General features: G+C 34.7%; 3 protein-coding genes across 5 annotated transcripts in view; 1 reads left to right on the forward strand and 2 right to left on the reverse strand.

Moving 5' to 3' along the window:
- The first annotated feature begins 226 nt into the window (after positions 1-226).
- Positions 227-8,278, forward strand: LOC111430699 (uncharacterized protein At3g49140-like). Its single transcript, XM_023067067.1, has 11 exons — positions 227-363; positions 1,396-1,492; positions 2,089-2,311; positions 3,850-3,952; positions 4,054-4,121; positions 5,626-5,802; positions 5,882-6,007; positions 6,147-6,482; positions 6,768-6,920; positions 7,400-7,495; positions 7,988-8,278. The coding sequence occupies exons 1-11, from the start codon at positions 294-296 to the stop codon at positions 8,090-8,092; spliced, it is 1,554 nt and encodes a 517-aa protein (XP_022922835.1). The 5' UTR covers positions 227-293; the 3' UTR covers positions 8,093-8,278.
- On the reverse strand, positions 7,824-11,363 carry LOC111430702 (protein SAR DEFICIENT 4). 2 transcript variants are annotated; one of them, XM_023067071.1, is made up of 3 exons: positions 10,588-11,363; positions 9,919-10,251; positions 7,824-8,054 (listed from the first exon to the last, which is right to left on the reverse strand). In XM_023067071.1, exons 1-2 carry the CDS (start codon positions 11,288-11,290, stop codon positions 9,932-9,934), a joined length of 1,023 nt encoding a protein of 340 aa, XP_022922839.1. In that variant the 5' UTR covers positions 11,291-11,363; the 3' UTR covers positions 7,824-8,054; positions 9,919-9,931. The 2 variants fall into 2 exon arrangements, with proteins under 2 accessions (XP_022922839.1, XP_022922838.1); XM_023067070.1 differs by lacking the exon at positions 7,824-8,054 and having other exon boundaries at positions 9,776-10,251.
- Positions 11,364-12,141: 778 nt separating this feature from the next.
- Positions 12,142-14,989, reverse strand: part of LOC111430698 (DNA-directed primase/polymerase protein) — a 12,127-nt gene continuing 9,279 nt past the window's right edge. The window contains exons 9-15 of one of the 2 annotated variants that reach the window (XR_002708378.1): positions 14,408-14,524; positions 14,090-14,246; positions 13,749-13,856; positions 13,438-13,503; positions 13,105-13,352; positions 12,479-12,893; positions 12,142-12,231 (exon numbers count right to left, since the gene is read on the reverse strand). Coding sequence is in view for 1 of the 2 variants with exons in the window: in XM_023067066.1 (XP_022922834.1) it covers positions 12,816-12,893; positions 13,105-13,352; positions 13,438-13,503; positions 13,749-13,856; positions 14,090-14,246; positions 14,408-14,524 (774 nt within the window). In the remaining variant the exon portion in view is untranslated. Of the gene's footprint in view, positions 12,232-12,462; positions 12,894-13,104; positions 13,353-13,437; positions 13,504-13,748; positions 13,857-14,089; positions 14,247-14,407; positions 14,525-14,989 lie in introns of those variants that run through there. The other variant, XM_023067066.1, reaches the window with a different exon arrangement.

A 14,989-nucleotide genomic window follows, 5' to 3' on the forward strand; every position in this document is an offset into this window, starting at 1 on the left:
AAAAAAAAAAAAAAAAAAAAAAAAAAAAAAAAAAAAAAAAAAAAAAGAACCCAACGTTAATGGGCCTCATATAGTGCCAAAGGCTCAATGAATGCTGCCATTGGGCTTGCCCGAATGCTTGAGGCGATTTGTTTGCTCGTACGGCAATAGCATATTCATTGCCGCATAGGATATTTTCCACGTGATGCCAAGATGATGCGCGGGCACCTCATCCTAATATATAACTTCTTGGCGAAAGTGCATGTGGATCTCCTACCTCAATAGCGCGAAGCCTGAAAAAAGAAAGTGGGAGAATGATCGAAACTGCTCTGGCCGTTCGATTCTCCGGCGGCGCAAACTTCTGCTACTCCTCCGCTTTGTCGAGTAATTCTCTTTCTCTCTCTCTCTCCACCGCCATTACTTACTTCAGAGGATGAGCTAAACTCTATGTTCTTCATGCTTTTGGGCGAACTCTACGAATGAGAAAGGAGAAACGAGTTTTTTGATTTCTTTACTTGCTTTCTTTCAGAAGCAATGGAGCTTAAGACTCCACAGCTTTTATATTTAGCGTTTGCCCCGCATTTTTCATCGCTGCCAAGCTAACTAGCTAACGCTATTTTTCTTCTATGCTTTTCGAATTGAACGAAAGAGGAAGAGGAAACAATTGTTATTACTGCTTAACTTTAATTCTATTGAAATCAGTGGAGCTGAAGATTCCACAACTTTTCTTTTGGCGTTTTATCCAGCATTTTTCTTTGCTGCCGAGCTGAGTCTATTTTTCTTCAATGTTTTCGGAATTAAGCGAGAGAGGAAGAGGAAACAATTGTTGTTACTGCTTAACTTGAATTCTACTGAAATCAGTGGAGCTGAAGATTCCACAGCGTTTTTTTTGGCGTTTTCTCCCGCGTTTTTCTTTGCTGCCGAGCTGAGTCTATTTTTCTTCAATTTTTTCGGAATTAAACGAGAGAGGAAGAGGAAACAATTGTTATTACTGTTTAACTTGAATTCTATTGAAATCAGTGGAGCTGAAGATTCCACAGCTTTTCTTTTGGCGTTTTCTCCAGCATTTTTCTTTGCTGCCGAGCCGAGTCTATTTTTCTTCCATGTTTTCGCAATTAAGCGAAAGAGGAAGAGGAAACGATTGATTCGACTGCTTAACATGATTTCTATTTGAAACATTGGAGCTCGAGAATTCGACTGCCTTTCTTTTTGGTGTTTTTTATTCTTTTTCGAATTATGCGCAAGTGCAAGAGGAAACAATTTTTTTGGTTGCTTAAATTGATTTCTATAAAAGAAATGGAGCCTACAATTCCACAGTTTTTTTTCTGGATTTTTTTCTGGATTTTTTTCCGATATTTTATTGCTGCCTAGCTGAGACTAATTTTCTTCTTTGTTTTTGGTTGTTTGCATATACAGATCACCGTCCAGCTTGGACTTCGGAGGATGTAACTTGTATAGGCCATGTTAACAGCTCTTGCCGGCTTTTTCAATCTTGCGCTTCCGACGTGCAGTGGTACTTGAGCTTGCTTCTTTCTTTTCCTCCTTTTTTTAACAAAAATAATTTTCTCGATGAGTTTATTGGTAAAATGCGCGTGCGAACTTTTTAGTCCTTATCCTGCCGCCGATGAAATGATTTCAGCTGACCAGAAGTTGTAATGAATTGAAAAAAAATCAGAGTTGAATGCAAGTTTATGATTAGAATGTACTTGAAGTATATATCATATGCTTGCCAAATGCAATGAGAAAGCACTCATAATTCAGACAACGTTTTTTATTATTCTTAGAAGCCACTATAAGATGTGGTCTTCTCATTATGGAGTCGCAGTTGGCATGCATCAGAAGGATTAATTTATAAGCAACTGCGTTGCTTGAAACCTTTCAGAAATGATTGTGTCTGATGGTTACTCGATCTCAGTGGTGCCTTGGCGTGTTATTATATATTTATAATTATTATAACTGACAACCTTGACCAAATGTTTCCTCTGTTCATGAACATCAAATTTGATCAGGTCTATGTATGTACAAGGAAATGGAAGGCCTGGACAAACACCACACTTCAGATTTAGGAATGAACAATTAGAATACTAAAACCTGATAACTAAATTGCAGGAAAAGATGCCAAAGACTCAATAGTAGGTCCCTCTTGGGAAAGAACAATCTTAAAAAGAATGGAATTCAAGCATCAGCAGAGCATTTAGGCTCTGCATCAGATCCAATTAAACAAAATAGGAGATTACAGTATCATCCATCTGAGGAGTTTGTGAAATCAATAACAGAGATTGCTGAGGATGTTAGACCTACCTCTGCAGAAACTACAAGAACAATCATCGAGGTATCAATTTAGACAGTTGCTGTTCTTAATTTCATACTTAATCATGATGTTTAATATGTGTGATGCATCACTAGCAGGAAGGTTGTTTGCATTACTTCTTTATACACCAAACAATGTTACCACTGGTAGGGCGCACATTTGTTTTAATTATATATTCTTTTTCCATCATGTTCTTGAGGACTGAAATGGAGGTCAAAGACTGAAAATCGATCAGCTACACTGATTTAAGATGGCTAATTTTGAAGTTTCTTAATTGGAAGATTATCTTAGAAACAAAAACAGTGGACCCAATTTTTTCAATACCTTTTATCTTTTTACAGGAATGATAACCTTGCTTTTTTTTTTTTTTACAAAAAAAAAAAATTAATTCCTCCCTAGTACAAACAATAGTATTCATTCACGTAATACCGTGGATGCTATGTCTCCAAGTTCTTTGCCAGCTCCCTTCTATTTCTCTTTTCTTCTTTCTTCTTTAGTAAAGGGGAATGCATCTTCATTCAGTCTTTCCTTCCTGACTTCCTAATTACCAAGTTCAATCAGGGAAAGGTGAACGATTGAATGAATTGACTGCTAACTCCTGAATTTCTTCTTCTTTCATTTGATGCATAACTGTAGTCAAGTTTCATTCTTCTTCTTCTTTCCACTGTCTAAGTAAGGGATAGATAGATAATTCATTCCTCTTTCTTCTCTTGCTTTCTTCCTTCAGACTTCTGAGTGGATGCTATGTCTCCAAGTTCTTTGCCAGCTCAATGCTCAATGACTTGGAATGTTGAATTACTAGTCATCCTGGGAAGTTCTAAAATTATACTCCCCGTACTAGGTGTTTTTATTATAAATAAAATAATATAAAAGATAAATACCTTAACTTGTGGATTTGATGATAGAATATGTTGACTTTGATAAAATGATAATTTTAGTGACTTTTTAAAAACAATAATCGCTTTGATTTCACTTTCAGAATTGAGTCTGTAAAATAAGAAACCGAAGGTCTAAACCTACTCTTATACTAGGGGCCATATTTGTACTTCATTTCCAAGTAACGCCTGCTTCTCAGGGTCTCAAAAGAGATTAAATTACGTGTTTGGAGCCTTCTCCTCATGTTCACCCCCTCCCCTCCACCTCAACCACAAAGACACTCCTGCATAGTTATTGTAGATGTAAAGTCTCTATGAATATGTTCTTTCCTGTACGTAGTTATTTTATAGGACGTAATTGTGAAATGTGGGAGACCATACAACTACTGTAGCATATTGCTTCCCTTTGGTCCAAGTCTTACAAATGTTGGATGATTCTCTTTTTCTGTTATCGACTATGTTTGGTGGATGGGATATTAATTTTTTTTTTTTTTTCTTATTATTGCAAAGGTAGGAATAAGAATTTGAACCTCCAACCTCATAGAGAAATGTAAATGGGAGCTATACTTATGTTGGCATATATATATATTAAAACGAGCTGTGTTTGTAATTCTGCATTTTATATAGGTTGATATTTCTTGCAAAATTTGATAATTAATATTTTCAATAGCATTCGTTGTTCAGGTAAATGGAAAAGCAACATTAATGTTTGCGGGTTTGATTAACGATGAAGTTCAGGAAAATATTATCTGGCCAGACCTACCCTATGTAACTGACGAACATGGAAGTATGTCCAGTATTTTAGAGTACAACACTCATATTCATATAGGTCAGCCTTGACTGCTTCCCCGATTATTTTATTGATTATATTATTTTACTCTATTGCAGATATCTATTTTCAAGTGAAGAGCACTGAAGAGACCTTGCAAAACCTAAATTCAGAAAATAACTTTGTGGTATGGATATTTGGCTTACATATTTAATATAATGTCATCACACCTCTCACATCTCATCTCAAACCAGAAGATGTGTTCATTTGTTTATTTTTTATTATTCCGAACTTTTACTTGGCATGTGAACGTTGCCTCGTAATGGTAGGTAACGTGACAAATTCTGCCGATTTAAAGGATATACATATTATAAATATAATTAATTTCTCCGATATTTATTTTTATTCTTCGTAATGCTTGTTCAGCTGGTGGGGTTTCAACTGTTGAAATTAACCAAATTTCAATGAGTGTGCCTGCATTTCAATGCAAGTAGAAAAGTATACTCTAGGTATATTTTGGATATCTTATTTCATGTTTTTCCCTATAAATTTGGGAATAAAGATTGTATGTAAGGACTTGCATGCTTTTGAAGCAAGAAATGGTTCTGTTATACGTATGTAATTCATAAGAAGCAAAGATTATACATGTTTTCAAAAGGTGTCAAAATCATCAGATTTGTACTCAAAGACTGCTTTATCTCATTCCTACTGGAAAGTACAAAAAAAAAAAAAAAAAAAAAAAAAAAAAAAAAAAAAAAAAAAAAAAAAAAAAAAAAAAAAAAAAAAAAAAAAAAAAAAAAAAAAAAAAAAAAAAAAAAAAAAAAAAAAAAAAAAAAAAAAAAAAAAAAAAAAAAAAAAAAAAAAAAAAAAAAAAAAAAAAAAAAAAAAAAAAAAAAGAATAAGAAGAAGAAGAGAGATCGGTAATAATTTGTGGGCAGCTATTGTGGATTATGAGGAAGAGTGTTTTCCTTCTTCCTATTTGGGTTACAATTTCAGGGGCACATCTTTTTGGTTTGCAGTTATTGGAAAGGTCCACTAGCGCCTTTGTTTCTTGTTAAAAAAACTATCAATTCGAAAAGAAAAAAGGAGGTTTGTGATGATTTTAAAGGTCACAAGCACCTTGCTTTTTGAAAAGAAACTTCATTTTCCAAATGAGGAGGGCTTACTCAAGTTACATCCAAGCGGTCTTATCTGAGATTTTGCTATACTGTCTCTCCTTTTCAGAATTCCTGTTTAGGTCCTAAAGAGCCTAGAGAAGTTTATGAGTAATTTCTCGTGGGAGGGGGTTGATGAGGGTGAGGATTTCATCTGGTTAGTTGGGAGATAGCTTCAAGGTCGTTGGAGTCTGGGGTATAGGTATTGGTAATCTGAGACATCAAAATGGGCAATGTTGGCTAAGGGTTGTGGCTTTTCTCTCATGGGCATGAGGCTTTGTGACATAGTCAATGTGAGCAAGTATGATCCTCATCCCTTTGAGTGGGTTTCAAGATTTAAGCTTATGTGTTTCTCTAAACCCCCTGTTCAGTTTTCCCTTATTCTCACAATTATTTAAATGCTCAATTGAGGATGACTCGGATACCTATTTTTGAGAAAGACTATTTGGTGAAAGAAATCCCTTTGCTCTCAATTTGATAACTGGCTCCCTAATTCTTTCCGTAATATGATTTGCATTGATGGCTTTAATGGTACAGCAAGTTCTTATTGGCCTTGATTCCATGGAAATGATCGATGAGCTGGAGTTGTTTGGTCCATCAGAAGTTGAATTTGGATTTGAAGAGCTTGATGATGAAGTTACAAATGATGGTGATGATGAAGATGAAGTTGATGACGGCGAGGATGATGATGATGCAGATGATGAATATGATAGGGTCTCTACATAAAATAAAAAGTACTTCTGTTGGATTCCCCTAATTTTAGTTTGAGCTTAAAGGTTTCTCCATTCTGCAGGACTGGGTTTCTGTCATAGATGATGAAGATGATCAAAATTACTCTGATGAGACCCTAGGAGACTGGGCAAAACTGGAGACAATGCGTTCTTCACATCCAATGCATTTTGCTAACAAGCTTTCAGAGGTAATGATTTATGATAGATTAATAGACCTTTTTTTTCCCCAGGGACAACCACCAACGAGTTTTGGTCTCTCCATGTATGTTAAATGAAGCATGTGATTTCTAATTATACTGATATGCATATGTTTGTTATGCCTTTCAGTCTGCATCGGATGATCCTATCGATTGTATGGAAGAGCCCCCAGCAACTTTACTGATCCAAGGTTTCCTAAGACCTGCATTCAGTGAAGAGCATACTGTTATTCAGAGACATCTATCCAGCCGTCATTCAAGTAATGGTGATATTCACGAGGCTCAGAAACTTGAAGATAACCTTGAGAATCGTGGTAGGATCAATCATCAGGGTCATGAATCAAGCTCATCTAAAGATGGTTTAAACATGGTAGATGGATTGGCTGAAAATATTCCAGTGAACGATGCTTCATTTTACCGGTTGGAGATGATAAAGGTTCAGCTATGTACAGGGCATGCACATCCAGTATGTCTGATCTCTGTTTCATTTTGTAGTTGTTGTAGGTTTCTTTTTCACATTGAAAGCATGTTATCTTGAAACAGCATCATACACCACACCTTGTTCACTTGTGAGGAGTTCTTTTCTTAGTCTATAATTGGAGTATAAATGTTTAATGCCTACAATATGCAGTCCCCACATTTATGGTCGGGCTATGCTGTTTGAGCCTAAAGATGTCTTGATGATTTCTAAAAGTTGTTTTTCTTGGATCTGCTTCTGGTTGCTGCTGACAAAATTCTTTGATCTTCCCAGAGCAACGTTGAAATAGAGGATCTCATGAAAGCTCAACCTGATGCAATCGGGCACTCAGCCGAAAAAATTATTTCCCGTTTGAGAGCAGGTGGAGAAAAGACCACACAAGCGCTCAAGTCTCTGTGTTGGAGATGCAAGGGCATTCAGGTTGAGGTAATGTATAAACCCCGTAAAACCAGAAATTATTTAGAACTTTTGTTTAAAATATTTGTTTTGATCTCTGTATTATTAATTTTCCTTTCCCTTATGATATGTCTCCAAAAGGCTGTTCAGTTTATTGTTTTTATTTAAATTTTATCATGCATTTCATTCTGTCTTGTGAAATTTAATTAGTCATATCGTACTTCATCTGTTTCATAGTGGACTTGGTTGGTTTGTCAAAACAATGAGCATCTAAACGGTTACCAAATTAATAGAATGGCATATAAATGGAAAGTAGCCTTCGATGTTGCAAGAGGATGCCTTGTTTGAAGAAATCTTCAACTTCAAAACTCTCCTAGCTACAAAGTTTCTCCAATGACCTATATCCTTTCTAGTTTTTGTTTCATTTTTCATTATAGCTTCAATAATAGGTACGCAGATTATCATGTTCATGATGATTTAGACCATTGTTCTTCATTGAATAATTGCAGGAGGCAGTAATCAATGGTATAGATTCACTTGGATTTGATGTGAGGGTTTGCTCCGGAACTCAGGTCCAAACGTTGCGGTTTGCATTTGATACACGAGTAAGTCAACTCTCAAGTTACTGTTTTTTTCCTTTCTCTTGTGCATCTCCTGTTTCTCTTGATTGATAACTAGTAGAGATATGATTACTAAAGCAAAAGCGAATTTATACATAATTTATGACGTAATTGGCAGCTGCAATACATAATTTATGACGTAATTAGCAGCTGCAAATATGATGCCGTTTGATGAACATCTGTCCATGTTTTCGTCTGTTCTTAAGTCGTGAAATAGTTTGGCGTGGTTGTCATGTTTTTTAATTTAATGATTTGCAAAAACAATTTAAAGACCATTTAAAATGACATTTTTTTTTTCTTCAACACTTTTTTAAGCACCTAAAAGTAATTTCAAACAGACTACAGAAAACGTAAGAGAGCTTTCCCCCTCTTGGTTCTGTGCTACGTAGATGTAAAGTTTATATTTCCAACGGGAGCGATTTCTCTCGTCAGGAAATTGGTTATTAGTGAGCCTAACCATTTAGTTTGTCTGTGCAGGCGACCTCAGAGTTCAGTGCGGAAAAACAGCTGGACGACTTGCTTTTCCCGAGAATTCATTCCAAACCTCCAAAAATGAAACAAACGCATCAAAATGAATGCTGAACATTGTAAGCTTTCTCGACCACATTGCACTCTAATTATGGGTGTGTTTGTCTTTCTCAGGTTCCAATCTTTAATGTTTCAGAGCAAAATGGAAATAGGTAAATTTATTTCAAATTGTCGATTCATTTGATTACGAATCGATGATTGCATTCTTCGATTATTGTCAACTGGCCTTTTCCACCAACAGCTGCTGCTGTTTTACGCTGCCATTAACATATTTTCTAGCCTAGAAGTGAAAATGACCCTTTTAACGTAGGTTAATTACATGTTTCATCTAGTTAAGCTTGACTTGAGTTAGCATTAATTTAAGTGATTAGGCATAAAAATAATATCTTTTATTGAATTAATTAACTGATGTGAAATAAAAAAATTTCCTTATAATACAGATTAAATTATTAACTTATTCCTTCCAACTTTAAGAATTTTGTCTAACCAGCTTTTGAACTTTCAAAATTGTTGTGTCAAAATTTTAGTTCTGTTTAATAAGTTTTAAAACACTAAATTTTGTATTTCTAAACTTTTAACTTAAGATAAGTTTTTGAACTTTTACAAATTTAATTATTAATAAGATATGGGTTTGAAATTTATGTATAAAAGAATACTAAACTTTCCTTTCAATTTTTTTGCCTAGTAAATTTATGAATTTTAATAAATATCAAAATATAAAATATGATTTTTACTACATTAAGTTATGAACTAAATAAACAATGTTAGTTTTAAAATTTTAATTTATTATTTAATACTTTATACTAGGTGAATTATCTAGTCTCTATCTCAAACTCATAAATAGGGGTGAACATTAGAGATTGAAAAATGGAGTTGACTGACTATAATCGATCAATTTATGAACATTTTCAGTCAAGGACGATTTAAAACTAATATTCATAAATGACAAAACTGCCTTATTTCATATTTTCTAGTTAAAATATGGATAGTTCCATAAACCATTTCTTTTGATTTTAAAAGATTATGTTTTTATATAAATAAACTAATAATTTATCCATGAACCATTTCTTTTGATTTTAAAAGATTATGTTTTTATATAAATAAACTAATAATTCGATTTTGTTTTATTTGAAGATAAATAGTAGGAAGAACATTCAAATTTGATTCTGAAAAAGAATATTCAAATTTGAAGTATTAAAACATTTATGATATTCTAAATATATTATTGGAAATAGAATCTAATTTTGAATTTTTTAAAACTATTTTATTAAAAAAAAATTCTTAATTGTATTTACATTTTAATATTAATATACATTTCTAAAAATATTATTTATTGATATATTTATATATTTATGTTTAGTGTTTTTGCGAAAATTATATATTCTACCTAATAAATAATAAATGAAACATGTTTAAATGGTAACTTTAAAGTTATAAAATTTATTTGGTAATAAATATTATTTTTTAAAAAAAGCATACTACTAACTATTTTTAAATATTTTCCCTCTTAACTCATCTTTATTTAATCCTCCCCCAAATTAGTCTGTTTTATAGTTCTAACACTTCATTGGCTACTGTTAACATTTCTCTCAAACTTTTCACACACCAAATCCTTTTTCCCCACTATTACATGCATTACTATATCTCCCTCTTAACTTTCCGTTCTCCCTTGATTTCTCTGACCTATAATCCTAACTTTTTCTCTCAAAAAAAAAAAAAAAAAAAACCTCCAACGAGTTAGAATTTTTATTTTTTAAGAAGCAAATTATGGAACGATGGAGAAAAGCAAATTAAACAGAATTTAGGATTAAGGATTGAATCTAAAGCAAATTAAAAAGAAAAATCCGGATGGAGAAAAGCAAGAGGTAAAGAGCAATCACCTGTTATGAGCGCTCAGATGCTTCTCTCGTACGCGAACTGGGCTGCAACAAGGTCGAACACTGCAGACCCAACAGATTTGAACACAGTAATCTCATCCTCATTCCTCCTTCCCACAACCTCCCCTTTGATCAAATCCACCAGATTCCCCAAAATACTCCTCTTCTCAATGACCCCTCTTTCGAAAGCCCCCACCAACTCCCCTGCCTCCTCCAACGCTTCCTCACTGTCCACAAAAACCCTTCCTCTCTTGATCGCTAAATCGTCACACTCCCTCATTGAATGCTTAAACGACCCCACCAAATTTAAGTACGCCCCAGCCTTCAACTTATCACCTGTTAACCAAGACATTGACATATTAATATAATATTCCCTTTTTTCAAACACATTTTTTAGAAGTCCTTTAATTATAATAACTAAGGGTTGTTTGATAATATCATATAGGCCCAATAACTAAAAAGATCTCATTTGATAGTTATTTGATTCTTTTTAACTTCAAATTCAACCAAACAAAAGTGAAATTTTAAAAACAACGTTTTTTTCCCTCAAACTTAAACTCGAAAATATCAAGCAAAGTAATTCGTTTAATTTTTTAAATTAAAAGCTAAAAATCAAAAAAGTTATCATGGTTCTAAATAAACTTAGAAAAAAAAGGTAAATAGTAGAATTACCTTTGACCAGGGGAACCTCTGAGTTCGTTGCACAGCTCACAATATCCGCCACCGAGATCGCATCATCCAGATTTCCAGTACTCTCGAAGCACAGACCATCCATCCCTGCATTTTTCCGCATCTCATCGGCTAGTACTTTTGCCCTTTCCTCCGTTCTGTTCCAAATAATCACTTTCCTAACACTGGGTCTCACAGCCAAATGTGCTTTGATCAAATGGGGTCCCAAAGCACCCGCACCCACCATAACCATGACCCTGCTATCAGGCCTGGCTAAATATTTCGTAGCTAAACCAGAGATACAAGAGGTTCTGTAAAGAGTCAAAGTAGTGCCGTCTATAGAGGTCAGAGTTTGGCCGGTGGTGGAGCTAAAGAGCGAGTAACTTGCATGAATTGCAGGTAAGTTTAAGGCGGAATTTTGGGGGAAATGGGTTACAAGTTTGACGCCTATGTAGGGAAGAGCTGGAGAAGAAGACCAAGAGGGCATGAGGAGGAGAGAGGAATGAGGCTGAATGGTATGGCTTTGACGCATTGGGCTGGAAATTGTGGGGGAGACGATAGAAAGAGATGATTGGAAGTGCTCGATTAGATATTGGTGTGGAAGAATGGAGTCCAAATCTTCCTTGGTGATAAACATGGGAACTCTGCCTGTAATCTTCTTTGTGAGACTCGTTTTGTCTTTTGGGTTGTTGGGTGGGGATGCCATAGATCTAGAGATCTATTCTGGATTTTAAGTGAATTGGAGAAGACGAGAATTAGCAGGAGGTGGAGAATGGGGAGGAAAATAAAAAGGAGTCTAGACCAAGACTAGGAGATGGAGAAATAGACCTTTGGTTTCTGTTTCATTTCCTAGGAAAAAAATAAGAAATTCATCAGCCCAATCAATGACCTTCCGTTTCTGTTTCTTTTCCTGGGAAAAAAATAAGAAATTCATCAGCCCAATTTTTATTGATTTAACTTATTTAATAATGATCGAATAACAAGTCGAATGGTAGACTTCCATTGGGCTAACAAGTCCATCTCGAATACTTAAAAAAGAAAAATATCTAACTTACCAAACATATATAAAGTCGAAGCTTCTACGTAATTATCTGATAAAAATTAAAATCTTAAGAAAAAAAAAAAAAGATTGAGAATTTTAAAACTATTTAAAATTTTACATTTTATTAGACAATAAAATTTAAAAGTTGACAGCTATGACACAACCTCAATCGGAAATATGATCTGTACTTTTAACCTATAATAATTATCTTCAATGCCTATCCCTAATGTACGGTTCTCATTTCCAAAAGATCTGAGAGAACAAATTTGCAAATACGAAAAGCATAAAAAAGTAATAAAATTCGTGTCAAGCTTTTCTACAACGACTATTCAATTTCATATTTCGAAACATGGTCCATAGCAATCGAGAAGGGCATTTATCCTGTGTTAAAACGGATACTCTAATGGTGTGGAGACTTGTGTGGGGAAGAGAACAATTTGACTCCAAAATTAAACGACGATATCGAAAAGATCGGAAAATATTTAGGCGTTCAGGGATTTTTGTTTACCTTGCATCGATGCCTTGCTGCTCACGAGTTGGAAACGCATGCACAAAGATGGAGGTACTCATCCATTTGGCTGGAAGACTGGCCTTGGACGGACACTCTGCGGTAAGAAAAGATGCACTTCAAGAAGTCAGATTACTGCTTACTGGCTTCTATGCTTTTTATGTATTCTCAAAAATAAAATTGAACGCTATATAAATAAAGCCTGGATTTTTTTACAACTTAAAAGAAGTGCCAAACGTTTCAAAAGGTTAATTTTATACACATTCTGGAGAACTCTTGCAATCCTGGTATATGGTTGTCCCAAAGCACAAAAATCTCGACATTACGTTTAACCCTCATCATACCATACGTTTCATGTATTGCAGTAAGTAACATGACGCCCTAAACTCCACAGTTTGTTACGTATAGGCCTGCAATTCATCTGACAGAAAATGAAATTCTCCCAGTAGAATCCGCGCGGAGCTAATATTCTAAGGAAGCAACGGCCTAAATTGTAGCCAAATATCCAACGAGGTTCGTTATTGGATGAATAATTGGTTGCCTTCTTCATGGTCGAGCACGACTACCTCATATGTCTGGCAAAGTTCAAATACCGGTACTTCCAAATGTAAAATAATTATTAAGGTGCCGGAGAATGCATTTGCCATCCAGTCCTGACTTTTCAAGTGGACAAATCTTTTTTCATGTGGACAAATCTTTTATAGAGTTTTCCACAGCCATCCACCAGTCATCGTCTTCGAAATCTAGTTTTCCAGGGTCCTGGCAAAAAAAAAAAGAAAAAAGAAAAAAAGAAAAAAGAAAAAAAAGGAAAGAAAAAAAAAGAAGGGTCATCGAGTCAATACAATGAATGATGCTTTCCACTAAACATTATAAGCCTTTTCATTTTTCGAGACCTTAGTTCAGGTTCCTTCTGATCTACGAAAGAAAAGGACCTTCAAACTGTAAAATTAAGTAATTAAATATGACCTACCTCAATCCGTTTGTTTTCAACATCGTCTGCCACTCTCATCACTTCAAGCCACCAGGAGTCTTGGACACTGCTGTCTGTAATGTTCTTGTCACTAAGAAGCAAAAGACAATTTTGGTCGTTGCTTAGAGATCGATAGTTGATGCATTCATCGGTTGACTCTCTGTCATTTGATATTTGTTCTGAATCCGTAGAAACCCATTGACTAGGAATGGAATCAATCGGAGTTGGACGCAGAGGAGATCGGTAACCTGTAGGATGATAAGTTCAATTAAACAATGATTGCAAATCAATATTTTCCTAAAAAAAATTGACAATTAGGTGATATTCGAGCACCTCTACAATCTGGATCATGACACTTCTGATAATAGGCAGCCCTCCTAAGGTCGACAACATACATCACTGGACGATGAAAACATGGATAGTCAATGCTTTGCATGAAAGAAGAAAGGAGAAAATTCTCAGATGGTTTAAAGCAAACGAAAAACCAGAGGAACTAGATCACATTAAGGTTTAAATACTTAAATGATAACTGAGAAAAATAGGGAAGCTACACATGCTCAAACATTAGGTAGACGAGTACTTCACAATTCTACTTTTAGAAACACAAATTTAGGAGCAAAAAAGAATTCTCAATTCACAAGTACCATGATTGCTTTTGTGTTCTCGACCAATTCGTTCACAATATCTATTACGGGACATGCTGTAGACAATTAGTCCATATTCTGAGAACCAGTACCAGCAGCGTATTTTTCCTGGGAAGGCAGCAGCTACGTTAATAAACAGCAAGTAAAGTACAGAAGAGACAGCGATAGATATCACCAGACGTGAAGTCGAGAATTGACAAGAGCAAATATGCTAAATGCAAGAAGAAAAAGAACCATCATCTCCCTTTCAATAAATGTACGGAAACTCTGGTAAGAAGAATGACAATTTCTCTAAAACATTACAAAACTTGCCTATCTCATGGGGAATACAGACGTATTACCTGAAACACTACCAGTGGAGGCAACAGATTCAACGAACTTATCCACAGCTGGGAATGGCGACGTTCCCATGCAAGAAGATGCAGGAACATCATTCATGTAACCTGTCAACGGTGCTTCTTTGGCGAAACTGAACTGCCGTCCAAAATTACACTTCTCCTGCGGCAAGAGAACCTCAAAGGTAAACAAATTTTGAATAATTAAAATAAAGTTACGAGAACGTGTGGATTTATAAGATAATTTAATTTGAAAGGTATAATCCACGTCATGAACTGTTCAAAGCAGCTTTACAATTAAACTGAAACTCAGCTTGAGATTACCTCCATTTCAAATTGTAATGTCTTCACGCAGTCTAAATCTGTTTTGCAAACCAGAAGCTTATCACAGTCAGCATCAACGTTGCAGATCAAGGATGCCATGAACATGTCTTCCTCACACTATAGTTAAATATGTACAAGGTAAATAATAGGATCCTTCTCAGAATAACGTATCTTCTGCAAATACTTCCTTACAAAGTCGAGTAACAAAACAATTTCAATAAATTGGAAAATTTTGTGCAAAGTTTTATAAATAATGATGACTGCGAAGAACCTTGAGCCTCGTTCACTATGGGAAACTAGAATCACTTTTCTTTTTTCTTTTTTTCTTTTTATCTTAACTTGTCTCGCAAAAATAATTGCCAAATTCAAGTAAAATTACCTAGTTACCCACGCATGACCTCTGAACAATGGAAAAAGGAAATCAGAGCCAAACGCCACGAATAAAAAGAACCTAATTCAATTTCACCGAGGAAGATCTCTCAAACTTCCCAATCTTTTCTTTCTTCCTTCTTCTTCTTTCTTTTCTTTTTTTTTTTTTTTTTTTTTTTTTTTTTTTTTTTTTTTTTTTTTTTTTTTTTTTTT

Source organism: Cucurbita moschata, unplaced genomic scaffold, assembly GCF_002738365.1.
Source record: "Cucurbita moschata cultivar Rifu unplaced genomic scaffold, Cmos_1.0 Cmo_Scf00034, whole genome shotgun sequence".
NCBI classification, from domain to species: Eukaryota; Viridiplantae; Streptophyta; class Magnoliopsida; order Cucurbitales; family Cucurbitaceae; genus Cucurbita; species Cucurbita moschata.

Coding starts and splice junctions, on each gene's coding strand:
- LOC111430699 (XM_023067067.1), top strand. CDS start 294: ATGATCGAAACTGCTCTGGCCGTTCGATTCTCCGGCGGCGCAAACTTC. Junction 2,312..3,849: donor CTACAAGAACAATCATCGAG/GTATCAATTTAG, acceptor TTCGTTGTTCAG/GTAAATGGAAAAGCAACATT. Junction 4,122..5,625: donor ATTCAGAAAATAACTTTGTG/GTATGGATATTT, acceptor TTAATGGTACAG/CAAGTTCTTATTGGCCTTGA.
- LOC111430702 (XM_023067071.1), bottom strand. CDS start 11,290: ATGGCATCCCCACCCAACAACCCAAAAGACAAAACGAGTCTCACAAAG. Junction 10,252..10,587: donor AGAGGTTCCCCTGGTCAAAG/GTAATTCTACTA, acceptor CTTGGTTAACAG/GTGATAAGTTGAAGGCTGGG.